The following is a 27,661-nucleotide window of genomic DNA, read 5'->3' as shown; positions in this document are numbered from 1 at the left end:
AAACTCGCTTAGGAATCAACAACCAGAATTTCTCCCCTTCCGAAGGAGTTTGTGGCTTTGGAAAGGGCTGGCACGACAGAAACCTGAACGCTGCGGGGATTTATTTACATTTTACTTGCAGTCTGCTTGAGGCATCTCCCCATACTGCTTTTTAACCCTTAGGAAATGGAGGAGGGAAAGTTCGAAGCGAGAGAGGAAAAAAAAAAACCCAGCTTTCTGGAATTCTGTTCATGAGATGCTGTGCACTCCCAGCTCCCAGCAAACACAGCCATAAGCTGTCCAGGGCAACGTGTGTGATGTCTGTGCTGACCCACCTGCAGGCGCTGGCTGGGCTGCTTTTGCTCTCACCATCTCAGGGATCAAATGCATCACAGCTCTTGCTGCTCACGTCTTCTAAAACCACACTGCAAAAGTTCAGTTTTCTCATTTGACAGTCTTTGATAGTAAAACTATTTCTTCTCTAATGGCTGCTGAAAGTTTGTCAGTGGGATTTATGTGAAAAAGGATGCTCTATATTGAAATTATCAAAGAATCCCACCATATTTCATCTACGCACGGACTGAGCCCAAGCGATGCTGGGGAGCCGCCAGCCTCCAGTATAGGCAGCAAGAGCAAGGAATGCTCCTGGCTCAGAGCCCAGAGGGGCACCTGCCCCGCAGACAGCTGTAACCCTGCAGGAAGGTCCACAAAAGGAGAAATCAGTCCAAAGAAAACATCAGTCAGCACACTGAGATGCAACAGTCTTCCCTTTCACTTCGAACTCCATAGCCTGGATGGATCCGCAGTGCTGATGGAGAAGATCCTTTCTTGGATGGAGAAAGATGGTCTTTGCTGTCAATGCTAAGCAGAAAGGGCCCAACCCTTCTCACTGATGTCACTGTCTGGGGATTCTTCCTACAGGAATCTGCAGTGGCATCTGAAATCCACCTAAGAATCCCTTCGTTTTCATTCTATAGCTATAATGCAAATAAATTATCATATTTGCAGCAGGAATTCTCACACTGAGCATATCTTTCTTACTAACTACACAATTTTGACCCTGTTGACATTATACCCTCTTGGAGCAACGTCTGAAATCGCTAAGGAAACTCTTTTTACATCCATAGACTGATCTGTTTTAGCAGAGAGCAGGGCACTTCAGCACGTACATTAAGTCTGGCCAAAGCGCAAAAGCCTTAACAGGATGGAACAATCACGTTTAAGCCGTAAAGAGATGGTCCAAGTGACCTCATGTATTACTTTTCTTCTTTCTCTAGAGCCCATGAACTCACACATGCTTGACAGCACATCAGGCACAATCAAGCTACATGCAGTCACAGCTACAACTGACAGGCTAGGCAGTTGGAAATGGAAAACTAAATTCATCGCATTTACAATGCAGAAACCACACGAGAAGTGTGAGATGGAGACAGAAAACACCCTGCAGACAATTTATTTCTTCTTCCCCCAAAAATGCCACCTTTACTTCAGTTTATTGAACAGCAACTGGCTAGGAAAGTAATTGAAATACACATAAATGCCCAGGAAAGAAGAAAACAACAGCCAGCAGTAAATTATAGTGCTTACATAAAGTCAGTAAGCAAGGGCCAGCATTGATGCCATTTATGAGGACTGCGGTGCCGAGATAAACTCGATGGGTTCTCATATTATCTTCTTGCCTAGCCTCAAAAGAGGTTATCACTTCCCTCCATGTGGCAGCGTTTAATTGATTCACAAAGCAGCAGCTATTTGGAACTGAAGCCAGGCTTCTGCAGCTCTCAGCAAGACAACGTGTTTGCAACAAGCAGCACTGCTGCATCAAGGCCTCTCCCCAGGGTGAGGTACCAAATAAATAATGCTTTGGGGATATCATAAGAGCATAACAGAAATGTCTTCTTTCCCTTCTTTTCATTTAGAGGTGTGCTGAGCTCTCAGACTCTGCTTCTCGCTCTCTGCTTGAGGTATGAGATAGCTCAGCAGCTCTGCAGACTCCTCCTGCTCTCTCCCTCAGTCCTCCCTGCAGCAGTTACCACCATCACAGAAGGAACCAAAAGCAGCTTTTCTGAACTTGTCAGATGGATGTGGTCCACTCAGTGAGATTCAGAGCAGAGGCTTTGAATAGCACTCAGCTCAGGAGAATCTGCTTCAGCTCCCCCATCTGCTGCAGGCATGATGCTGCAGATTTGGGCTAATCCTTGTTTACTTATATTCAACCCCTTGAACTGTAAAATGGAGTTTGTCCTACCTCTAAGCCATGATCTGGCAGTCAAGAAATGCACTGCAACATCTAATAACACCCCTCTCCTCAAAGGAACGGGCTGAAGTGAGTTCATATTTCCAAACTGCTCCATAGTATTCATTACTAGGAGAAGAAAATGTTGGCAAAAAGTATTTCCAGGGACCACAAGATTAGCTCATCCATGTGGACACAAACCACACGACTTCTTCTCTGAATGCTATAGCTTGGACAATTAGTTAACATCCTATATAACGAAGAAACAGAAGCATGGGTTAAACAGAAAGCATCAGCAATCCTGATGGAATCCACCATCGAGCTGCGTGTCTCCAGTTGCTCATAAGCAGGACTTGGAGCGATCCGTGTTGCAGTTATGTGCAATACTGTGTTGCACCACTGTACATATGCCATATCTCCTAGGGCAATATTCCAACATGAGACACACATGAAGCCCAGGTAATGAGAGGGAGACAGAGTGCAAGACAAGCTTAGAGATTAGGAAGGAGAATGGAGACTAAAAAGTGTAATTTATAAAAACTTTGCAATAAAAAGCTTTTTTAAAGTGAAAAAAAAATAGCAAAGACATTCTGCATTTGTAGAATACACTCTGAGTAACTGCAGTGTTTATATAAAACATTCTATGTAATGACAAAAGTCTGATGCATCTCCTAAGACAGATCCGCTGCTGAGAAATATTAGAGCTAACAGCTTGTCTATGAGATGCAACTTCTTACCCTTCCTCCAGCATGTAAAAGCATAACGATGCTGATGGAGGATGGAACATAAGCATGCTGTGCTTGTTTATTACCCCACACTGTTATTAAGATCAAAATCTTCATTAAAGGCAAATGAAAAGTGAGAACATGAGTGGATTACTGTGACCAGCAGATCCTCCAGGACAGGCTCCAAGCTGCTGAAACTGGCCCAACCTGCACTATGTGCACGAGTACACAGATACAAATGCACACATGCTGCCCTATGCAGCACACTCTACACAAGCAGGAGTCAAATGTGTTTCCTATTAACCAGATGTGGGTGGTCTGTTTCTCCATGTGAAGCAGTACCGTGTTGATTAATTTTGTAAAGCAACATAGTGCTTAATTCTATCTGAACAGCTCTCTGAAGAGCTCTCTCCTATCAAAGTGTATTAATATCTTTCAGCTAGTAAAATGTAAAGATGAAATAAGTGTTAACCCATGAACTGAAGGTTAATGCAATTCACTCTACAAAGCAGTCCTGGAAGCAGACAGGGAAATTCAGCAGAACAGTCCTGAACCAGCAAGGGCTGCAGCCAGACTTAACCACAGGGATCCTATTAGGAGGACTCTTGGTGTCCATTAACTCAATAGAACGTAAGGGCACAGCTTCCCCTTCACCCAGTTAGTGAATCTACATCTCTTTCTTCCACCCAGCCCTTTGTTATGCATTTCATTTGTAGATACTGACCGTGTCTCCTCTTGTCATTTTTTAACATATTTGTCAATTTTGGCCAAATTTGACAAGTGAGAGCCTGCAGAAACAAGCAAGAGGCTGTCACAGAACCGAGGCACTAACAGCAAATGGGGAATAATTCATGTTATTTCCTTTCCATTCCAGTCCTCCTATTTTACACATTGAGGACTACTGAGAGTGGCGGCGATCTTCAAGGGGCTAAACCTGAATTTTATGTTACACACTGAAAATCAGAACTGCTGATGTCCTTATATTTCATGAGAAAACGTCTGTGTTTTCAGTAGGGCTGAAGTAATGAGCTACTTAATGACACAGAGTGCCTTTAAGTCATTTTGGTTCCTTGCCTAAAAACTTTCCTCACTACTGCTGCCACCCCACAAGCACATTTATACCACAAATGAAAATGTATACTTCCAAAGATAAACTTTCATCTCCCTGTGGTGAACCTTGTGCAGCACACCAAGAACTTTTCATAAACATGCATCCATTTGTTCTCTATAGCTTCTGCACAGCAGTCAAAATATTTTCTATTAAATACAGATTTGGATGTCCTCTTTCCCTTCTAGAAAAAGAGAAAGGAAGAAATAGCTGTCCACTGACAAGACTTAGAGAAACCTGAAACAAAAGGAAAGCTATAATCCTTTACACACTGCTTGAGCATTGCTAGCTACGATTGGCAAAAGCAAGGCCAATGACATTAGATTTTCATTTAAGTTTAAAATAATGCATCAAAGTAGAACTGCTCAGAGCACAAGCAAACCACACAGTCAGGACAACAACATAACTTCGTTCCCGTGCCAGCACCACATTCAGCTCTTGGTAGGATTTGTGGAACAACACTTCATAGAATCATGGAATCACAGAATGGCTTGGGTTGGAAGGGACCTCAAGGATCACGAAGCTCCAACCCCTCTGCTGCAGGCAGGGCCACCAACCTCCACATTTCCTACCAGCCCAGGCTGCCCAGGGCCCCATCCAACCTGGCCTTGAACACCTCCAGGGATGGACGGGGCATCCACAGCCTCTCTGGGCAGCTGTTCCAGCACTTCACCACTCTCATAGGAAAGAACTTCCCTCTGACATCCAACCTAAATCTTCCCTCCTTCCACTTACAACCATTTCCCCTTGTCCTGCTGTTATCTCTCCTTTCAAAGAGTTGACTCCCCTCCTGTTTGTAGGCTCCCTTTAGGTACTGAAAGGCTGCAATGATGTCACCCCACAGCATTCTCTTCTCCAGGCTGAACAAGCCCAGCTCCCTCAGCCTCTCATCAATAACATCAGCAACAAGAACCAGATGGGCTCTGGAGTGGTACTGCCAAGCAGACACAGCATGCTGGGGCTCTTCTCACCACTCCTCTGACAAATGGAAGGATGAAATCCTGGCACAGCTGAACTCGACAGTTGTACAACACAGCCAGAACCTCATCCTCAAATGTTATGAGGTATTTATCCATATGCTCTCTCACATCACAGCAAATTCATAATCTGCCTACCGAAACCAAATCACATTTTAAATGAATTATTGGTAGTGATAACATAACTTGAAATCGTTGTGTGTGGGCCAGTGCTGTTCCTAGTAAATTCATTGCTTCACAAAGTTGACAAGAATTCTCTTTAGTTGTCACTACAGATGCAAATCTCAACAGCCATTAATATCCAGGCACCCAAAACAACAAACTGTGGGCAGGTTCATGCAGGGCACAGCTGCTTCCAAAGGCACACCGCCTCCAGCTGGTTATGCATTGGCTCCCAAAAGAAAGCAATGCACCAGTCAGTGTGCAGAAGGAACTTTCTGAACTGTGCTTATGGCACGAAAGACACAAACCCAGCAGTTCCTACATCCATCACTCAGAATGCTGCTGCTTATGGCCAGCTGTTGGTTGCACTCCTGCCACTGCACACCTTTCCCACCTGCAGAGGTCACCTCTACCATCCCATCTCTTTAGGATCACAATGCCTCACAAAATGACATGCCCCAGCATTAGGTCACACACATCCCTTCCCATCGCCCACCCTTTCAAATCTATCTAGGTTTAAAAACAATGTAACACAATCATTTGCACTGATGAGATCAATAGATAAAAAGGTTTAGGAGATCCAAATTCCTTTGGATCACAATCTCCCCTACAAATACAGATTTAATGTGATTGCAGTGCAAGGCTGACATCATCTGCTTCAGGTACACAAAAAGACAATTGGCCTGATGCAGCAAACTGAATGGTTATTGCCTATTACCATCCCTGAGATAGCCAGTAAACTACTAGAAATGAAAACAGGTCAATAGGAGTTTATTTCTTGGCTCAGTTTAGAGTATAGAAAGCAGAGCAGTATCATCATCAAACACTCTTCTGTGAAACTATTAAACCCATTGCCCTAGCAGAAGCATAAAAACAAAACATCAAATTCTTCAAACAGCAATGGAAATAAGCTCTCTCTGGCTATGTTCTTAAGCCTTAATTGGCATTTCAAATTGGCAATGGCATACAAAACACTGTAGTGTAACAAATTATTCCTTCTCTACTAATCCACGGGTGACCTACATAAGATCTGACTATAAAGAGTGAGATCTAGTTCAACGAGTCAAGTTGGTCATTTTCAGACACGCTCAATTCTACACTAACGTTTAAAGCTCTGCTCCCTCTACACAGCATACATAGAAGGGCATCACACAAGAGCTCAAGCACTATATCAGATGCACATCTGCAAGGCCTTCACCTACTTCCTTTGCAGTAAAATATTTACACCACAGCACGAGGAAGAGACTTGGCTGTCCTTGTTAATGTGTTCACCAAGTAATCCCCTATAGAAGCCACTGTATCAGAGTGAGATGCATATAGACAGATTCTTCTTCGCTCCTAACTAGGGGCTATGCTTACTGTATTCTATATGCAGAACACCTCTCATACCTTTCACACTGCCAAAAACTGCATCTGCAATATAAGTAATATTTGTTTGTTACTGCATAATAGCTTCAATAACCAAAAAAATTCACACACACACTGCAGCAGACAACAGTACCTCAGCACGGTGTGAATTCCTGCTGTGAATCCAGAGTGTATGACACTTAATCTCTCCTAAAAGAGACTGCAATTTGTTTCCATCTCAACATCAGAGTGACTTTTGAAATAATACACACAAATGAAAAGTAAAAACCCGAGATGAAATGCTATTATTTTGAATACGTGAGCAGTATTGAAATGCTCCCTGTTCATTGCAGGGGAGTTGGACTAGATGACCTGCAAGGGTCCCTTCCAACTCAAGAGATTCTATGGTTCTATGAATATCTAAATAAATAACTTGTTTCCTTCTATGATCTCTTCCAATTTAGCTAAAGACTATTTGCTACACTTGGTGTGTGTGCAGCTGCTAGCTGCAATTAAATCTGAATTCAGATTTTGATATTGAGGCATTTCTGGCCCACAACAAGCTAACTTAAAGCAGTCCACTAGGATTCCTTCATAAGCAATAGACAAAAATCCATCTGTCTGGCACCACCACTCCACTGTCACAGAACGTAGCGCAACTGGAAGTGGCTCACAGTTGCTGTCTTAGCAATGCAGTATAAACTGGGAACTTTGAGTGTTATACTCACAGCGGATTCCATATATCATGAGAGGATCGAGCTGCTTCTTCCCATGCTTCCCCTGGCCTGAAAGGTTGGAAATGGCCTGAATTTCCCGATGGAAGAGATAATCGAGCAGTGTCAGTGCCATCTTCTCGGCCGTGCGGCAGTTGGTGCTGATGTGCAGCATGTCAGCAGGGGTGATGGGGCAACGGACCCGCATCTCAGGGTTATTTTCATCTCCAAGCCACGTCCCGTTGGGGTAATCCTCTAGAAACAGAGATTGTGGAAATTGTTATCATGGCCAGGAATGAAAGAGTCAGGTTCAGGGAGCAGCCAACATTTAAGTTCTCTCTGTTTTCTCTGTAGTCTCCATAAGCTTCTTTCAGATCCAGGATGACTGACAGGCTCACAGTATTTGTGGTGGATAAAAAGTCAATTCTCAAATCCACATCAACAGTGAGCAAAGCAATTACCATTAACATCCTGTTCTACCAAAGGAACCCGGTGCAATTAGTCCAAGTGTCTCTCATAGCTTTTAAAAGCGGCTCATGTTAGAAGCCAACAGCTGAAAGCACACTGTATTCACAGCACTCTCATTTTTTATCAAGTTAGTCATTCCCTAAAAATGAATCACCGCAACCCCACCATATTCTCAAAGTATAGCTAATTCCAGCAAGCTAGCAGCTTTGAGCCACACATCTCCCCAAAAGCATCATATTAAAATGAGTCTAAGCAAGATTATAAGTTTAAGAAGTTACACTCAATAGTGGTCAGTAACTTATCTGACACTCACAAAACCAGTATTGTAAGCAATAGCAATCACTCAAAATGTAGCCAGAGATCCCAACCAAAATCTTGTTTTTCCCCTCCAATTTACTGGCCAGCATTCTATATTATTTCCTAAAAGCACAGCTTACCAAGGAATAGTCCCAGCACAAAGATAATAAATTAATCATTAGTCATCTCCCCAGTGCATCTTCCCTTCTGGTCAAGGATGAGGTCATTAGCAGCACAATGTATTTTAATTTTAATCACTGCCAGAACTGCACCTAACTTCTATGTGTATGCACACACACTTCTCTGTATGTATATCTGCAGAAGATTTTTGACTTTGCCACAGTGTCTCAGTTTGAGGGGGGAAAAACTATTCACCTTAAGAGAAATACCAAGCCCTCAATGTAAATGAATCTTTGGTAATGCCAGAAGTTAGTGGATATGAGACTAAAAGGAACTAGAACAGAGCCCAGAGGGATGACCAGCCACTAATGGAGGATGGGATGCAACACATGACGGAGGGCGAGATGCCCATTCCGAATGAAAACAGAATTCCCAGTACAAATGTTGACATCAATAGGAATTGGAAAAACAACCCATGTTCACTGACAGAGGCCATTTGTTCTGGGTTTGCTCTTAGTAGAGTGAAACACAAAGCTTCCTGACTTAGGAACCCTCCCGCTCCAGAGCATTACAGCACCTTCCCACTGTTTCACATAGCCTCAGAATGGTAAAAATGAGAAAAAGACAGTCAATTATATGATTTACCCTGCACAGGATGCCTTTGAAATGAAGCTTTATGGCATATACAAAGTCATAAAGTCCTGTCTTCCAGAATCCCTTTAGTCAATAAAGTGACAGAAGTCCAATAGATGAGCACTCTCTGTATTGAACCCCAAGCAATCAACAGCTTTCCTTCTAACAACTGGTGCACGTTGTCAGCCTGCATCCCAGCAGACTGTAAGCCAAGAAGATACGCAATAAAACCTAACACAAAAGCAGCTCCAACACACAGAACACTTTTTCAATATGACCTTCAGGTTGGGTCATACCACTACTGTCAGATGTAATTCCATTGCAATGAATAATGGCAGTATGGAGCAAACGTTAGATTGTGCAATGGTGATGTATCATTACAAAGAACAGATTATCAAATATAATAATGTCTAAGGAAAAATACTTATCACTGACATATGGAGCAGCTAGTCCCTCAAATTTATTTCTGATGAAATCAGAACTTAATGCTTTGTTCTGAATATATTGTTATGTGCCTCTTTTTATTATATGCATATAAAGTACTTCACATACACATATGTTTTTTACTTGTACCTAAACTATGTAATAAAGCACATGGGTGGTTTTCTGTCCACAGCACCGGGTGCCATCTGAAAAATAAGGTGGTTCAGATTAATTACGACTTGTTTTGAATGCCACTGTGCCTGGCCTCACCACAAGTCTGGTTAACATTATCAGGGAAAATAACATTCTGTTCCTGAAGACAAATGGAGTGTTTGATAAAAATTTGGACAGAGTGGGCAAAGCAAAGATGTCATTGGAGAGATGTGGTTGTTTTTCAAAAGAAAACCTATGAAGCAAAAGGAAGGTGCTACACGCCTTCCAAACCTTACTACCTTACCAGTTCACACTATGACCATTAGGTGAAAGGTTTTCCCAATGTATTAATTGCTTACATCTGCACTCCTGCTATCAGCCTACACCAACCAAAGATTTTTTATCAATTTGCAAAATCATCACTTGTGTGGTTTTGTCTCTTTTTTCTTTACTGGCACCAAGTCCAGAACATACTGTTTTCACCACATGCAACTGTCCTTTTATTGCTAGCAGCCTGCAAAAAAGACACTGCCTTGTTATTCTGACCTATGAATGCAAGCCCCACGTGAAATTCTCTCTTGTGTTTCCATCCTGCTTTAAAAAGCTCAACTGAAAGCTTCCTTTTGTCTGCAGAAACACAAGGAATCATTAAAGAAAAATGATGTGTATGAAATAACCAGCAGTCTTTGCAAACATCCACTCAACGTTGACGCCAACACTTCCATTCAGTCCAAACTAAACTGGTCTGAATGTGCCATATTAATTCATTCCCTGCAGTCTTCTAAATGAAATTCTTCCTGTCAAAATGAAACCTGAACAGCACCAAAATGCTGATGGTAACGAGAGACTGATGATTCAGAAGAGCACAGTAACCTAACAAAAACTCTGGCAACTCTATGGATGTGCCCAGTCTTTTCCTCACCTCTCCCTTTGCCATACATTCCAGGTCATGCATATAAACATATATACATAACCATCACCTAAAGTCTTAAAAGCTGAGGTCCACAGGCTTTGCTGGGTAATCATTTTGTATCAGTGGAACTTACATGAGTGAAGTTACACGTGACTACCTGGCTGAGCCACCTGATGGCAAACAAGCTAAAATTCTCCTTATCATGTATGAAAATACCTGACTTACAACATGAGACAGGATCAGGCTGTGTGCAACCTGATGGAGCTGTGGATGTCCCTGTTTGTAGCAGGGCAGTTGGACTAGGTGACCTTTGGGGGGGGTCCCTTCCAACCCTATGGATTCTATGAAAATATTATCCATACTGAACTGTGCACACATCTGGCACTTTGTGCACAACAACTACAAAGACTGACACCCAAAATAATGGTGAGGAGAAGAAGCAGAGCGCCAGTTATGAGGGAACTGGCTCTGAATGAGTGGAGAAAAGAGACTGAATAGGGAGAGGGACAAAAAGACAGAGTTTGATGGACGTTCTTTTCTCTGAGCAATTATTTAGCACATAAATACTATTGATTAAAGCTACTTCATTCAAAGCTTCCAGCACTCAAGCCTCCTTTTATGTTCGCTGTAATGGTTCCTGATGTGAATTATCAGGCATTATATTTATATCTAGATAGGATCTAGATGAGCCGGGTTATTTAGTGCATACGTTGCAATACTCAGATACTGAGCCAGGACTCCACCAGGCACTGCACAATCACACACAGCAGCACGGCTTCTCCTCTTTAAAGGCTGCCAAAAGACAATGAACACACAAAGGGCTGGGGAGGAAAAATACGGTCAGATAACACACTTTGCTTAAAAACCAGCACATATAAATGCACGCGCTCATCTGTATGCCAGGGTAAACATAAACCTTCCTGGTTTCACCCTGAAGGATTTTTCTTTCATTAATTTTCCTAATGGCTCTGCTGTCCCACTTAAACTCTGGCATTCAGAATGCACTCTGCAGAGGAGCTCCCATGTGATACGTGCTGCAGAAAGGTACTTCCTTGCACTTCTGCATGCCAAATGCTGTATCACCAGCAAAGTGGCTCTCGATCATTCCTATTTCCAGTGCTAAAAGTCCTGATGTTTTTATCTGATTTGCTCTCTGCACTCAGAAACTCATTTCAATGACAGACAATCTAAGTTTCTGGTTTCTTTTCACTGTTTTTTCAAGATCAGAAAATTTGCCTTTATCTCCATCCTGCTGAATCCAGAACTAGTTTGCTTTTCAATGTTGTTTTCAAATCTTTTTGACTGTATTAAGTCCATTTCTTTTATCTCAGAACACAGTTGACCGTTTCTCTGTGACCAGAGAACACAATGGTTTCAGCAAGCACGTGTGAGCAGGCAGAGAAGGCTGGGGCTGCTACACAGCCATGCACTGCTACAGAAACAGTGCAGGGAGCTTTGAGGTTAGCATCTGAACCCCAACGCCAAGAGCACAGCCACCAGACAAGAGTCACTGCAGATTTCATGCCTGGTCTCACCATGTACATGCGTGCTCCCACCCACGGACATGGCAGACCCTGCACTGCTATTTGCATCTTTCCACTGGGACACATCCCCCTGTCCAACATATGAGCATCAGCAGTAAGACCAGAAACAAAGCTGGGCTTTGCTCTCTCTCACTGTGTGTTGTCAAGCATTCCTTTAAAACAAAGGAAAACAAGATGAAGCACCTGCCCTCATAAATACTGGTATTAACCCATTCCATTACTCAGTGTGGTTGCATTTGAAAGGCTGAGTGGAAGCTGGTACTCGCAGCAGAAAAAAATACCTGCTAGCTGCCATAGAAAGGCAGAAAGATGACATAAGCTCGAAACAAAAAGAAGCCCCCATCCCTGGAGATATTAAGGAATATTTTGGCTGACGCGTAGGAGATTCTGCATCTTTTTAAGTAAACTCTTGTCAAACAGCTGGAGTGCTTTGCCCCTGCAAGGGTTCATGGGGCTGTGATTAGCAGAGAGCTCCCAATAATCCAAACTCCATGCATTCCCTTTTCTATAGCTTTCTTTGGCTTTAACCCATCAGTAAGTTCGTGAGGTCTGATCAGTGTGCTCACATCAGCTGTGCACATTGCTATTTTAAGGATGGAAAACGTTTGCTATGTGAAGGTTCACTCTCACTGTCTGCATGTGGACATGAGGAGCTCAGCAGGAAAAGCAGAAGAGTTGTAAGCAATGATATAGAATGTAGGATTCCATCTTAACAGTGAACTCAAAGTCCTGTAGAGAAGTCTTGGCCACTTATAAAACAGCTGTTTGGTATCACACTTCAAAAATTGTGAGCTCTGTTAAATACTACTATTGGGAAATGACTGCTTCAGATGCAAAACTGAAGAGACAGATTGTGACTAAGCAATTTTCCTTAGAAAGACAATCATTTTTCCTTTAATTAACACACCACAGCTTTCCCTTATCTTCTCCAAAAATATGCATGTTTACATTTCTACTTCTAATTACGTGATAGTCTTAAAATGCAGTAAAAAGAACACTGAGAAAGCAGATATGATACAAAACCATCACACACGGTGCCAAACATTGCACGTCAGTGTTATCAAGTGTAAAGTTCACTGAACCAAAAGCTGAATCAATGGATCTTGCTGTTTTATTTATATCACTTAAAAACAATCTTCAAGGGACTCTCTTCAAGCATTTCACATACTCAGCCAGTGTGTTTCTTTCTTAGCAATTTCAAAGCCTTGGCTTTAGCTTAGGCATTTCAAATAAGATCTGCTTTTAAGGCAGTACAGCAATGCTGAATGGGGTATTCTTATAACACAAAGATGAGAGGTCCGGCTTCCCTTCCTTCCATATTAAAAATAGGACAGTAACTCTATTGTCCAAGAAACAGATTTAAAAGGATAACAATGTGAATTAATGCTTCTGGAACAGATGCTCCTCTTGTCTGCACAGTAGGTCACAGAACAGAAACTTGAAATGTTACCATATATACTGAATGTGTAAAAGAAAAATACTCTTATAATATTCCTTATATCTTGAAATCTCTTACATCTTGAAAGCAATGCGTGGTGCTGATCAAAGTACTCCTAAGGATAGGTGTGTAAGTAGAGAATAATCAGAGTGCCTTCAGATAGCTTATTGCCAGAAGTATTCAGCAGCTGAGCTTGAAGAGCCAATTGAATTCAGCAACCAAGTTTGTACTTCTTCCTGTGCATCAGCAGCAAAAAAACCCCAGCAGGTTCTGTTTATATCCATGCTCTAAAGGGAAACTTGGAAGAGCAGGTGAAGAATGGCCATGGTTCATGGACTGCTTCCTATAGACCCAACTGTGCAATGATCTCTAATCAGCACTGAGAATTGAGGAAAGTACTGTGGAAGTGCAGAATAAATACAACCCAGAATTTCTGTAATGTAAGGAAACCCATCATCGACTGCTGAGAAAACAAGAGCTACTCTGAGCAGTGGAGATGGCAAAAGATGAGGTCCTCATAGGGTGCTGTACAGTGGCATGGGATGCACAGTGTTGGGGTTGCAGTGACAGGTTTGGAAGGCTGTATTTGTAACAGCTTTTTGAATAGAAGGCCGGAGAGTGAATAGGATGGAAAGGAACCTGGACAAGTGTTATTTTCATCTCATATGTTACCTATTAAGAACATGAAAGCCTCCTTTTTAAGCATTGATCATTTGAAAGTCTATTCACCATTCTTAGCAAAGCTTAATCGCTCCTAGTTACTCAGACTTGCTTTTCCTCATCTAATGTGAACTCCCTGCAGTTAAAGAGTTTAGACAAACACATTTGAGAATGTCAGAATATTGTTTAACAGATCTGTGGTGAGAACGAAAGCGAGCAGGGCTGCCAGGTTACAGCTCAGTCAACTGAAAACCAACCCTTGGCAGGATTTGTGCCACATACCAGCACCAGAGAACTCATTAAAACCAGAAACTAATACAGGTACCTAATAGCGTAGGTTTATAACTTCTGTAATTTAAAACTAGTGTGGATCTAATGTTCTTCTCAGATTCTGCAGGGGAAGACAAAATCCAAAAGAATATCGTGATATGAGGACCCGAGTTTTCATGGAGAGCAACACTGGAGGAGCCTCTCCACCTCCAGAACTGCATCGATGGAATTAAGGAGGTCACTTCCTCTGCGTACTCCAAAGTTGGAGGGTGCCTGTGCCTGAAGTCACACAGCTCAGCACACCTTCTGATCAGTTAAATGGACGATAAGCTATCAGCACACACAGCTAAATGTTCATGACCACAAATCATAGGATCACCAAGGCTGGAAAAGACCTCCAAGATCACCCAAGCCCAACCACCCACCCACCACCAGTAGTTCCGCTCTAAACCACGTCCCTTAGTACTGACAAACCATTTCCAGAGCAGTTCCTGAGGATCTACTGATGGCAACAACTTAAAAACGTTCTTCATTCATCAGCTGCTCATTGGCTTTAAGCCTCATTAGAAAGTTCAAGATACAAAAAGCACAACTTTGTTCAAACTGGGAACACGCTGTATTCAAAACCTACTGTAAAAACACATCCATGTCAAAATTAACCAGACATAAAGAAAGCAAAGAGCACATCCATCAACTGATGACAGCCACTTTAAACACATCCTGGTGATAAATGTTCGTTCCTTAGTTCATTCAATGAAAAAGATGCTTAATCCACACTGAGAACAAAAAAAATTAGGCAGCAAAAGTCCCCAAAATGTTTAAACACGGTTTTCTTCCAGATTAAAGAAAAAGCACAGAGCGCCTCAGGAAAACACATAATGAAAATGAATGCTTTCTAAACTATCATGTGGGATTAAATGTCTTTTGGAGACAGCCAGAAGAGAGCAAACAATGCATCTGTGCACTGCGTTCTGAAACCCCCCACAATTCAAGGCCGTGCTCAGTGTCAGCTGAAGGCACACCACGAACACAGATGCATTTTGCTCCCTAGACACAGGGCAACAAATGGCAGGCATGCTGGAAAAGAGCTCAAGTTTGCCTTTCTCATCCCCTCATATCTTAGGACCAACCCAGACTCCTCTGAGCAACTCAAAGCCATTCAGAATTCTGCTCCAGACAATGAAAGCAAGCTGATGGGCACTGTAACTTTTGCCATTTACTGCTGAAGAAAACAAGTCTGCAGAGCAGACCCATTACTCTTCATTGCTTCCTTTCTTAATAATTTCATTTGTGACATACTGCAGGCTGCGCTGCTTAGCATTCCTGCTGTGCAAGAGGTCCTCTCTCATCTCCACGAGGGCATGAGAGGTAAGCGTGGGGATTACTAATCTGATCTCTCCAAGCATTCATCAATCTCCAGGAGATTTTTAATGGATGACTGTTCTAAAGGTCCGAAGAAAATCAGATCTGAGGATGTTAATGGATTAGCCGTTTCTTCACGATTTACATATACAGCTGTGTAAAAGGCCAACATCACATTTGTCTGTGCAAATTCGTGCCAAAACCACTAAGGCAAAAGGGGCGTAAGACAACAAACTCCCTCCTAATGCTAGAAACTTTGCTCCTGACATAGGGGACACAGAGTTGTATGAAATGTGAACAGACCCCACAAAGGGCATGCTTCATACACAAGCCCTGCCATTGCAGCAGCACGCCATTTCTACGTGGGACATTTATTTGCTAAATAAGAATACCTGAAGATTTCTCAGTCTTTCCTGACTTCAAATCTGGGCCAACACATGCTAAGTGTGAGCATGCAAAGTATTTTCCCTCTCTGGTAGCGTAAGGTTTTCTACCTCATGCAGCTTTAAAGCTCTGCAATGAAAGCTCAGAGAAGAGTTCCTGTTATAAATACTGAGTGATACGTACGCTGTATACTGATACAAATGCAGCCTTTTCCGACGATGTTGTGCATACCAGATTCTGCTCATGAATGCTCAAAGTATGCCTGATTTCATAGAAATTCCACAACGTACATTTTCAGGGTAAAAAAAAACTAACCTATATTTAAAAATACTTACTTCAATTTCCACTGAAACAATACAGAGTAATAATTTGCATTACCCTGAACAGCATCTGCACCATAACAATTTTATCAGTTCCATTTGTGCCATTCATCCTTCCTATCAGCCATATTAAAACTGAATAAACAAACAGAATTTGACAACCTTCTTTTTCATCCTTCCCTCCGTTTCCACCAAAGCAGCATATAATGTGTTTTACTGGTCTCCTTACTGGCACTCCAGTATGGAAAACAAACTACAGGCTGTTTCCAAAGACCTCAGTGAGCATACGTTGCGTTCAGCCAGCTCCTATAGCCAAGGAGTTCTGGCTTTGCATTCCACAGACTAAGGATCTATCTCTACTCCTTGCATTGTTAAGTTAGTCAGAGCCAAATCTATTATCAGTGATGCCTTCTGCTTGCTGCTTTCAGTTGACTAAAAAGACTCAGACCTTCCTCCCACTGGTTACACCAATCTGGAAGAAATGGGTATCTAGAACACAGCCTGTGAAACTGGACATTTTAGGATTTCCTTGTCATCAGACATCGACCAAAACCTGAGCACAGAAGACTTCCAGATATTCCCTAATCTAAGGGAGCAGAGATGTTATGCTACATTTATCTGATTCCAGAAAGCACAGAATAAATTTCCTCATGTGGAAGCCAAAAAGGAATGAAGATGAAGTTAATCTGGGAAGAGTTCAACAAGCAACTTATACAACTAGTACAATTACTTAATGTAGACTTAAAATTAATTTTCTAGCCCATTCCTGCTTGTATTTTCATATGGAAATTTCAGCGCTATCTGCAATCTGAACATTTTTTGAGAGGGATTCCTCAGACAGCTAAGTGTCCTTTTATTCTCCACTGAGCGGTATGAAGTGTCCCTCAGGAGCAGCTCATTATCACAACGTACACATAGGACAGATCCCAAAGAATCTTTACAAAACACTGTATGGGTAGCAAAAAAAAATTAAAGAATCTCAGGTTCAAATGCTTCAGAACAATATTGTCAGAAACAATCTTTGGTGCATGAGACTTTCAGTAGGTCAGATTTTCAAGCTCAACAAATAACAGAATTGATCACAAGTTATTTCCATCTAAAACTCAGTGTCCCTCACCCCATTTGTTTGTGACTGAAATTGCCAACTAACATTCAGTGTTTCAATATTTCCAATCATGTAAAATAGAGCACCTTTATAAGGCTAATCTAAAATCCTTGGACTTCGATAATGTGATTCATGTGTCTAAAAAAATCTGTTTCAGAAGAATCTAACAATATCCACTATTCTGCTAATAGTGTCTTCCATATGAATTTACTTATAAAACTGTTTAGAGTTGCTAAAATAAATACTTTCCATTTGTGAGTACTAAAGGAGTGGGTTGGCATAACAAATTGAGACGAAACAGTAGATCTATTTCCCAGAGAAGGCATTTGTTTTCCTGAAACAACCCAGTGATAGAAAATCCTGAAGGTTGCACGCCTTAATTAAAAAGGTTTAAAATATAAAGCCACACTGCTATAAGGGGGCATACATTTTAAATTTTACAGGCAATTTTAATTAGCTGTAATTAAATTTTAAATTTATTAATTAGCTTTAATTAATCTGCCTGTAAAGCTAGTATAGATTTATATATATATATATATGTGTGTGTGTGTGTGTATAATATATATACATGAATAGTATATATATGAATATATATATAAATATATATTCACTCAGCTTATTATTCATTCCTATCTGATGCTTGCTGTTCTGAAGCTTCCAGCTGAATTTAGGTTCATTCCACCCCCCCCCCCATCTACTTTGCTCATGTAGTCTTAGACCAGCATACCTTCAGAGTTCAGCGTAATAAGGGTGACATTGTTCCCAATGCTTTGGCTTCCTAATTGTCCACTGTTGGAAACTGAGTCACTGGCCTCAGAGCCACTCTCTCCATCTTCGTTGTGACTGTCGTCATGCCCTGGAACCTTCACCACTATGGTGTTCTGCCTACGTCCAGGAACAGCACTATGGAAAAGAGAAGGATGTAACTTTGGGGAAACAAAATCCTTGATCAGGAGAACCACCACGATAAGGGAATTAGAAACACTAACTGAAAACTGCTCTAACGATCTGCTGTTTATAACTAATGGCTATCCAGCAAAATGAAATGGAAGGAAAATAGTAGAATAAACATAAAGTTTCACTACAATAGCTTATATAAATGTATTAAGAACATCTTCTAACCACAACCTCTATCTCCACTTAATTTTAACTACGCTCTCAATAGTACAAAGTTTAACAGCCTTACTGGGCTGCTGCATATTCTTTACTCAGTTGATTAAATACAGGATATTGGCACGTCCCCAAGCAATTATGTAGCCATGTAAAAAAATACGTAGCTATGGGAACTCTTTCAGTTGTCATCTCTCAACGAACACTGAACTCAACCCAGATACTCTAAGATGTCCTCTGCACACCAGCAGCAAAGCAGTGCTCTGTACCTTCAAACGCAGGCTTTCTCCAGGCAGGGCCGATGCATCCATTTAGCGTTTGCATTTATTTTATCTTTGCCCCCTCCCACCATTACCTATAACATCCCTCACTGTCATTGGGAATTGCTGCAGGCTGCTGCTGATCTGTCAAAGGAGGGAGTGAAGGGGGAGGATTCCCAGAACTGCTACTAACTTGCTGAGGATGTTTTCCAGAGAATCCGCTGCTCTGCTCAGGGGCTCCTCCTGCCCAACCATCTTGGCTACAATTGAATTCTGCCGGTCGTTGTTCAGTATTACCGTGGTCTGGGGAACAACACTACAAGACAAAAGTCAGAGAGGAAAAGGGAATGTAAAGGAGAAAGCCTTTAAAGTACTACTTTAACACAATGGCCTACTTAAAGAACACGGCTTAGAGGCAGTCCCTGTTTTTCCCCCATATCGCGGTTACGTATCAAATGCTAAAGCTGGTAATCCATTGCACTTGACATCTGTATCACTTTAAGCACTCATAACTCTTTCAGAGGACAGACGGCTTCAATGGAATTATATACAAGTCCACGACCCCTGGAAAAGTGATAAAGAATCCATCAGCTCAAGACACACAGGAGGAAGCCTGCAAACCACAGCTCCAGAGTCACCGAATTCTTGTTTTGAGAAGCCTGGAAGTGAGCATTTTCAGAGCTCCCACAGCCAACCTACGTGGTAATGCAGCTTTGCTAGTAGGACAATGCCTAGAAAAAGAACGTGAAAATATAGACAGCAGAATCAGTTATGGGACTTAGTTTAAAAGTATGTATTGTTGGCCAGGGCTGGGGGCTCTGAGGGGCACGGAGGTGAGAGCAGCACTGAGGGCATCAGAGCAGAACATTAAATAATAGCATGACTAAACTACGTCTTGTATTAAATCTAAGACAACCGAAAAGCAGTTGGTGGATGGAGCAAGGAGAAACCAGCAATGAGAAACTCTCTCATTAAAAAAAAAAACACTAAGTCTGCAATATAATACAGAAGTAAATACATAGTAAGTTCTTCAATGCACAGTTTACTATTTAATTTTGTTTCTGAGATTACCATCATTATTCCCACACTATTTCTCTATCTGCTGAACAAAGAAGGCATCGTTTTGCTGTTGGAGCTGCTTTTGGTCGTGGTGAACTGAAGGGGAGAGAGAACTCCGAAGACACGTTTGTGTGTCAGTGACAGAAGAGGCTTTCTCCTTTCTCTTTGCTTCACACAGTAAACAGTCGCTGTTGTTTTTGCTTGTCCAACATCTCAAACATAACTGATGGCCATTTATTTTTCCTAACTGTATTCCTTGGCTAATTGTTGAAAGAAATATGAAAGACAAACAAATTAAACAAATGTGATGACAGCAACTCTGTTTATTTCAGCTGTAACAGCGCCCGCTTGCATGAATATTCATCTGTGCTCGTAAGACTTTAAGTGCTACAATATCCATCGTTGGGATCTAACGAAGAGATAAGAAACTGTCCTAAGAGCAAACAATAAATGGACCTCAACTTTGGCTCTGCTGAAGTGGCTGATAGGGTTTTTGGAAACAAGAAGTCCAAGGGCCTAATGCCCCGCTCCCCCACTCCAGCAATCCTATCTGTTGCTCGTAACAAATGGGATTCCTTGAGGACTGCCAATGATCTGTTGGACTCAAACCTCGGGAAGCTCTGGAAGATGTTTGTCTAATCATGGACGAGTACAGAGTGTGCTACGGCTTCTCATGTCGATGCGAAGTTCAAGTTCTATTAAGCAATAAACGGGTTGGGATTTTCTGGTTTATTTTAGTTGCAATCTGGAGTATAGAGGTTTACGATGCTTTCACAGTCACCTTTTCAACATGATATCTCATTAAGAGAAACTATGCACATCACCAGACACTACATTCTCCCATTTAAATAAGAAGCTGCCTTTTATTTCTCCAGCTTTAAGGCCAAACACCCACCCAGTATTTGATCAAACACTCACACGTGGCAGCGTTGGCAGCTGCCCCAGCCCAGCAGCAGCCATGTGTTCCTGTTACATCTCCCAAGTCGTCCAAATGGATGAGGTTTTTACAGGCCAGCTTAAGCAACCACAAATTTCATACTTCCTATTGGATGTTATTATCACCATCTTTCCCCCCAAACATTCACGAGTACCTTTTTAAGATTTCACTCACCAAAGCTGGTTTTTAATGAACGCTGAATAATTAATTGCAGCTGTAGAGATAAATTCAATAAAATTCCATTTATCAACTCCCTAAGTTTTGGCTCATATTGAGCTTTGATTTGAAAAAAAAAGTCTTAGCACTAAAAGTAAGGAAGTTTGGGTTGGGTTTTTTTTTAGACAGCATTCATTTTTAAAGATGACACTCTGGAGATGAAGCCAGAGGGCATACACCTAATTGAAAGCCATGGTGAATGAGGAAACACTTAACCATGAATCATCAGCACAGATTTACCCCTCTCCTCAATGCATCAATGTATGTTCAAGTTCACAGATTAAACCCACAAGTTTTTCTTCCCTCCTAATTTACCCCTACAACAAACACCAGGTCCTCTCTAAGCATTATCCTATTAACTAGGAAACATTAAACTATTGAGAGGAAAAATCCACCATACGGTTGTTTGGGAGGAGCCACTAACTAAACATACCATTTTCCTGACACTTCTTTTCCTGGCCATACAGCACAAAGGCAAAACCAGACACCACAGACACAGGGAAAATCTTAGTAACCAGTCACAGCAACTGCCAACTTGTCCATCGATTGCTCTGCACTTGGAAACGAGCTGTTACTGAGGGGCAAGGATTCAGAGAATCAGTTTGGAAGGGAAACTGAGTCACACAAAGCACTGCGGTAGAGAACAGCATCTGTTTGGGAACATCCAACACAGCACAGCACACAGCAACCACTGATGGATCTTTCTCAGAGATTAACCTGAGTGGGAACTCTACATCTGGCTTCAAAATGACTGAATGGAGCTTCTTGTCCATTTCCAGGAATCACGAGGCGGCGGATAAAAGATCTTTCTGTGCTCTGTATTTAACACACACACACAGACTCTGCTACAACCCATTCTGTTCTACTTTGATCCTAAAGGAGAAAGATATATTGTTTTTAAATATGCAATGCTTAATTCCTGAAGAACGATGCTTCCAAAAGCAGTTGACCTACGGAGGAAGAGGAGGAGGAGGTTGCCTTCCTGTTCAAACCATCATGAAGGTTAACCCAGAAGCTATCATTCTGGTCCATGCTCTGCACATCAGAGCGCTCCGAAGCTGCTGATCAGTTCCAACCACGAAGAATCACGAGGCTGAAAGTTCTAAGAGCTGATGCTGTGAAACCTGAGCAGCTAATTATCTGGAAGGAAAACAAAATGACAGTTGGGACCAATACAAAAAGGGAGGCTGGATGCTTGCCAACAGGAGGATTTCACTCTCAGTTTGTACACAGGCAACATGGGCGGGCACAAGATTCCCTGCAGATATGGGAATGCGCTCCCCAGTGCATTCCCTGTGAGATGTTCTATTGTCTGTTCTCAGTACTGTTTATTTTAGGGAGACAGCAACAAGAAATCTGCTGAACCTATACAACTTTAAACAAGGCGTTTATGTAGTCAAAACAGAAGGGGCAGCCTTAAAGAATTCAACAGAGAAAACTGTTCAATCCCATTATAGCCTGCTGGACCCGCACAGTGGATTATTCTGCTTTCTGTTTTCAAACTGTACACCTTATCCTGAAAACGAATCTACTGTAATCATTACTTTTATCATTACAATTATTTTATGCACGAAAAGAAAAATCACGAAGAGGGAGGGCAGCTACCAGATCCCAAATGAAGCAATTCTTTCTATCAGCGCTGCCAGTACCATACTCACGAAAATGATGGAAAGAAAGCATTAAGAGGGGTCAGAGGGAGTGCTTCGGAAACCCAGCACTGCTGCATGGGCTTCAGTAGTTTCCATTTATGTTCACATATTCCTTTCCCCATAAGCATTAGAACTTGGAGAGACTGCTTCTGCAACTCGTCTGTTCTTGGACACAACTTAGTAAAAAAAAAAAAAAGAAGTATTCTAACAGCACGATGCCTGTCGATAGGTTCATATTTGGGAGTTATGCTTCTTAATGTCACTAATTAATCTGCTAAATTACAGCAGAAAATATTTCTAAAAGAATAAACATGCCTGATAATGATTTTCAAGCGTGTACATCCAGCCTCTGGTTTTTTTATTATTATTATTTTTAAATACACAACAATTTTCTATCTTTTGCATAAGACAAATGCTGCCAATGGTAATTCTCAGTCTGGAAAATGACAGTCAGATAGGATCATTCTATCACTCTGTCGCCTTCTTTCTTGCCAATAACCCATCAATCACACAGAACACCATCAATGCCATAAAGGAACTCTGCCACTGTGACATTGCCCACCCTCTTCCTCTCACATTCAGCTTTCATTTAGTAGAGCAAAACAGAAGGAAGTAACAGAACTAACCTTCTGGACATACTAATACAAATAGTTAATGGAATCTTTACAGCAGTCCTCAACCAGTTAAAGAAAGAAGGCAGTCCTCTGTCCAGGCCATTTCTGAGCCTCCTTTGCACATAAGTGAATGCATGCAGCTCCTAAGGTTTAGAAGGGAGCAAACTTGCCACCAGCTAAATGAGTGGCAAGTGAATGCTGTTCACCAAGCAGAACAGTAAAACACCTGCTATAGGACAGAGCATGCAAGCCAGGCACTTGAACAGTTAAAGTTTTAATGCCCCTAAACTCTGCAGTCGTCTAGCCATAGGCAACTGCCAGAAAAGCAGCAGTGCTATCCATCACTTTCAGTAACAGTTCAGTTACCCAAAATTATCTTTGGATTCTGTGCATCTGGAATATCCCATACAGGCAGACATTATAAAGATAGCATTAATGATTAGGTCTCGTACGAAGACAAGCCAAAGTACACCAACCATCACGGGAGAGAGATTCATGAATCTGAACACCGAGAAAGCTGTAATTAATTTATAATAAAGATAAAGCAAAAGCAGCATTTATTAAAACACACTTAGCGTTTTAAGATTTAAAATACTTGAGCTGGAAACTCGCTATAAACTCCAGGCATGCTCCAAGTAACATATCTATCTACGCAGATTGATGGTGCTCAGCCCTACCTACAGAACCTGCCTCTGAGTTGGCTGACAATCAGGAAGAGATGAATTACTGCTTTCGGATCAATTCTACCAACTGACTTAAAAACCTTTTAGGACAATCTGTTGTGGATTATCCTGCTCTGAGAAACGCCAAACACATTTGTGTGACCAACTGTGACCATTCACAAATGCTAACGTCCTTTTGCAGGGGTTCTCCATCTAACTAAAAGCCACACACTGCTACAAGGGACCTACAGAACCACCGCTTCCCAGCTCAGCACTTGATGGATTTTACAATATCTGCATGTGTGCAAAAGGAACTCTCACTTTAAAACCGAATTCTCTTATTCTGAACACAGCTGAAACTCCGTAGAAGTTAAATGCACAGGGAAACGGTCTTTGAAGGAGCTTTAGACTAAGCAGACACAGAAAAGCAGCAATAAAACAGTACAGCCGGGTCAGCTCGCAATCAGCAGCAAAGAGTACTATAATCAGAAATAGCATTAGTCTTCTACTTGTGCATAAAGACCAGAAAAACAGGTCATGGCTTACAATCAGCAGGCTAACACAAGCCTTTCTACAGATAAATGTACTCAAAAACATCACAGCAAAGATAACACAAAAGGTACATCAGTAATTTATCGTGGTTGGTAACAGACGTGCAGAACAGCAGAGCAGACTCACGAGAAGATTGTGGTGGCTCCATACTGCAGTGAAATGTCACTTTTTTCCTTAGCAAACACACTCCCAGTCTGGGATGACACCTCTCCTAGGCACGTTCCAAGCAGAGAACAAAAAGCACATTTTTCCCCCCCCCCCTCAATTTCAAATGCACAAAGCAGTGGAAGTGAAACAAGAACTAATATAAAATGCATCTCTTCTACTCCAAATATCAAACAGCTCTATTTCTAAAGGCAAAAAAGCCCAGAGGAAAAAAAAAAAAAGCCTCATCCATACGTGTTATAGAAACCACCTGCAGCACAACCACAGCGGGCAGCTGAGCACACAGTGTCGGTGGGGTGATGTGGGCAAAAGGGCCAGGAAGGACACCTCAGAGTGGGGAAAATGTGCCCCATTACGACACAGTTGTCTGCAACGAAAACCATTTTCCAAACTTCCCTCTGATTTCGAATCTCTGCATGAGAATCATAACTAGACGGACAACCTCCGCCTTCAGCATCACGATCACAGCACCAGGTTTCTGTAGGCACAACCAAAGCACCCAGCAGCAGTGCAGACGTGATTTTCAATGTCTATTTCTGTTTTTCTTGCTTCTCGTAATTACCCATTCGCTTGACGATGCTGCTACTCTGAGAGCAGGTACTGAAGCTTTCGTATATCTGTATTTCTACAAATAATATCATTTTGAAAGACACTGGGAGCAGATTTCCTCTCTCATACCCCACCCTTTAATATGGAACAAAGAGATCGAGCTGAAGATATGCAAAAATGCACAGTTCCACTGAAGGGGAAAAAATTCCGTTTGGAAAGACATTTGGATTCCAAAGTGTGCTCCTGACGTTTGGAAACGTATCAGTTAAATAACATCTGCTGCCAAAGGGAGGCAGATGGAAGCCTGGCTCAGTGCAGCCTCACCAGCCTCGCCGACCCCTCGCTGGATGTACGGCTTTCTCATCCCTCTGCCTCCAGCTGCAGCTCCTTCCCAGCTTGTGCAAAGTAAAACCAGCGCTCTCCAAAAACCACCGTAGGTTCTCTCTCTGCTAATGTACCGTTTTCCATACATAAATAAGACCAGTGGGCTTTGCAGCCTTTAAAAGCAGTACTACTGGTGCATTAATCTGGTGTGAACAGGTATGTAAGTTACTTTCAGTCACAACGTGGACATTAAACATCTGCCCTTTCCATAAGAAGAAGAAAATTTACCGCCAGCAATCAGTGCCTGATGAGGTGCTCTCCTTCTTTTCAGTGTATCCTTGGAATGAAACACTCCAAATTACAGCAATGCTTTCAATGGAGAGTGCTCCTAACGCTGAATTTCTCAACTCTAAGCATCTCCAGACACCGACATGAAAAACACATTCTCAAACCTGGAGCACAAAGCAATACATGAGGCTTTTCTGCCCCCTTCTGTTCACTAGGTTGGATAGATGACTTCTGAAAACACACAGCACGCAATGCGTGCTTCCAGGAGCCGTTGCACTGCTTCAAATATACTGAAGTTCCACAGAGTTGCACTGAAATAAAACCTTTATAATCATTTTCACTCATTTTACAATGGTCGTTCCCTTGTATTAAAAACAATAATTCTTTCCAAACATTTCTCTGGGAGAAAGAAGCACAACCCATACAAACACTCCTACTCTGAACCAAGTTTCAATTGGTGTACTCTCCACTCTTATTTCTTAAATGCAATAGCTGGCTGTGCTCATGGAGACACAGAATTGAGGTAAAAGTTCTGCTTTCTCCATAAGTCACCTAATATGATCTTATGAGATTTGACAGCAGCACAGGTCAACCTACATTTTAATGCTTCTATAATTGGTTTTAAATGGCTTTTTTCATACACTAATTACACTAGTAAATGTTCCCCCTAACCCAGACACGGAACTCAAAGCTTTTTTGGTCCCCACCTACGCCTCCCTTTTTCATTAGCAGATATCCTTACAACTAAGGGACGTCCACTCCTAAAACATCTCGGCACATGGGGCAAGTTCTGTGTGTGCTCAGCACTCATTCCTTAGCTTGCAGCTGAGAACAGTGACATACTGCACCACCAGGGACTTCATCCAACTGCTTTCATCTTCTTATGCTGTACATTTCAGAGTCACTCGAGTCAGACGCAGAACGAAGTTCCTGTATGTTAGCTAAGAGGGAATAAATACCCGTTCACACGTGGTTAACAAGTCAAGTTAGTTCACGTTTTACACCTCTCAGTTTAAAGGGCTCTGGGTTGATCACAGGCAAAGAGTAGCAACGGGAAGCTTATGGCATGACAGCACAGTAAACAGGCAAAAATTAAGACCTGCAGTGCCTCTGCAAGACTGAGACAGGAAGAAAATTCAGTACTTCGCACTTGACTGTAAGTGTATATTGCTGAAAGTCTTTGCTACCACTCTATTTCTTTTAAGAATTCCAAATCATATCTTTAGATAATTTTTTAAGCATGTTTTAACCACTACTTTTTTTTTTTAAATCCACTTATTTTGCATCTATTTCCCAGGCAAAAGTTATCAGCCATGCTTGCCTTATCATCTGAATCACTGTGCTGTTATAAAGGGTATTTCATCCGAAATCACTAAGTTAAAAACATATGGGCTGGGAAGGACGAATCAACACAGTTCAAATCTTGGTCAGCTCAAAACGTTCTATAGATTAAGTTCCATCCATACACATGACTCCAAAAAACAGATGAAACGTTAGTATTACATTGTTGTTTTAATCCTACAACTGACCTCACGCTCTCAACCTAAATGCTATCTGAAAGTTATATATTGTTCCTGAATTTATCAAATCCCACCAACAAATTCCTACATGTTTGGCTCCTCGATATCTTAATGCAACAATAATGGAATGTGCAATTCCAACGAGAACACTGCTGCACAACCCTCAGCAATCCAAGGCACCGCTTCTCCTCAGCCCCGCGTGAATTTTAACTCCCAGTGGTGGAGGGATTAAATACAAAATGGACACAAATCAATGATGCACGGAATTTGGAGCACTTGTTGATGGTCTGTAACAAAACTTCCAGACAGACAGAGCCTACAGGACAACATTCATTTCTTGCTATCTAAGTCTCCAGCACAAGCGTCCAAAACAAGAGTTATGACTGCTCGCAGCACGGCTGCTGTACATCTTGCCGGATACA

The 27,661-nt window shown here is 41.8% G+C and overlaps 1 protein-coding gene across 2 annotated transcripts in view; it reads right to left on the bottom strand.

The window, feature by feature from the left end:
• BANP (BTG3 associated nuclear protein) overlaps positions 1–27,661 on the bottom strand; it is a gene marked incomplete in the record, with an annotated part of 130,249 nt that overhangs the window by 84,087 nt on the left and 18,501 nt on the right. For both annotated transcript variants that reach the window (NM_001173545.1, NM_001173546.1), the window contains 3 exon segments: positions 7,260–7,499; positions 18,062–18,237; positions 18,898–19,020. In NM_001173545.1, coding sequence (NP_001167016.1) covers positions 7,260–7,499; positions 18,062–18,237; positions 18,898–19,020 — 539 coding nt within the window.

This window comes from Gallus gallus, chromosome 11, assembly GCF_016699485.2.
Source record: "Gallus gallus isolate bGalGal1 chromosome 11, bGalGal1.mat.broiler.GRCg7b, whole genome shotgun sequence".
In the NCBI taxonomy this organism is placed as follows: Eukaryota; Metazoa; Chordata; class Aves; order Galliformes; family Phasianidae; genus Gallus; species Gallus gallus.
The sequence above is the reverse complement of the archived record's forward strand: the minus strand, read 5'-3'. Positions and strand labels throughout refer to the sequence as shown.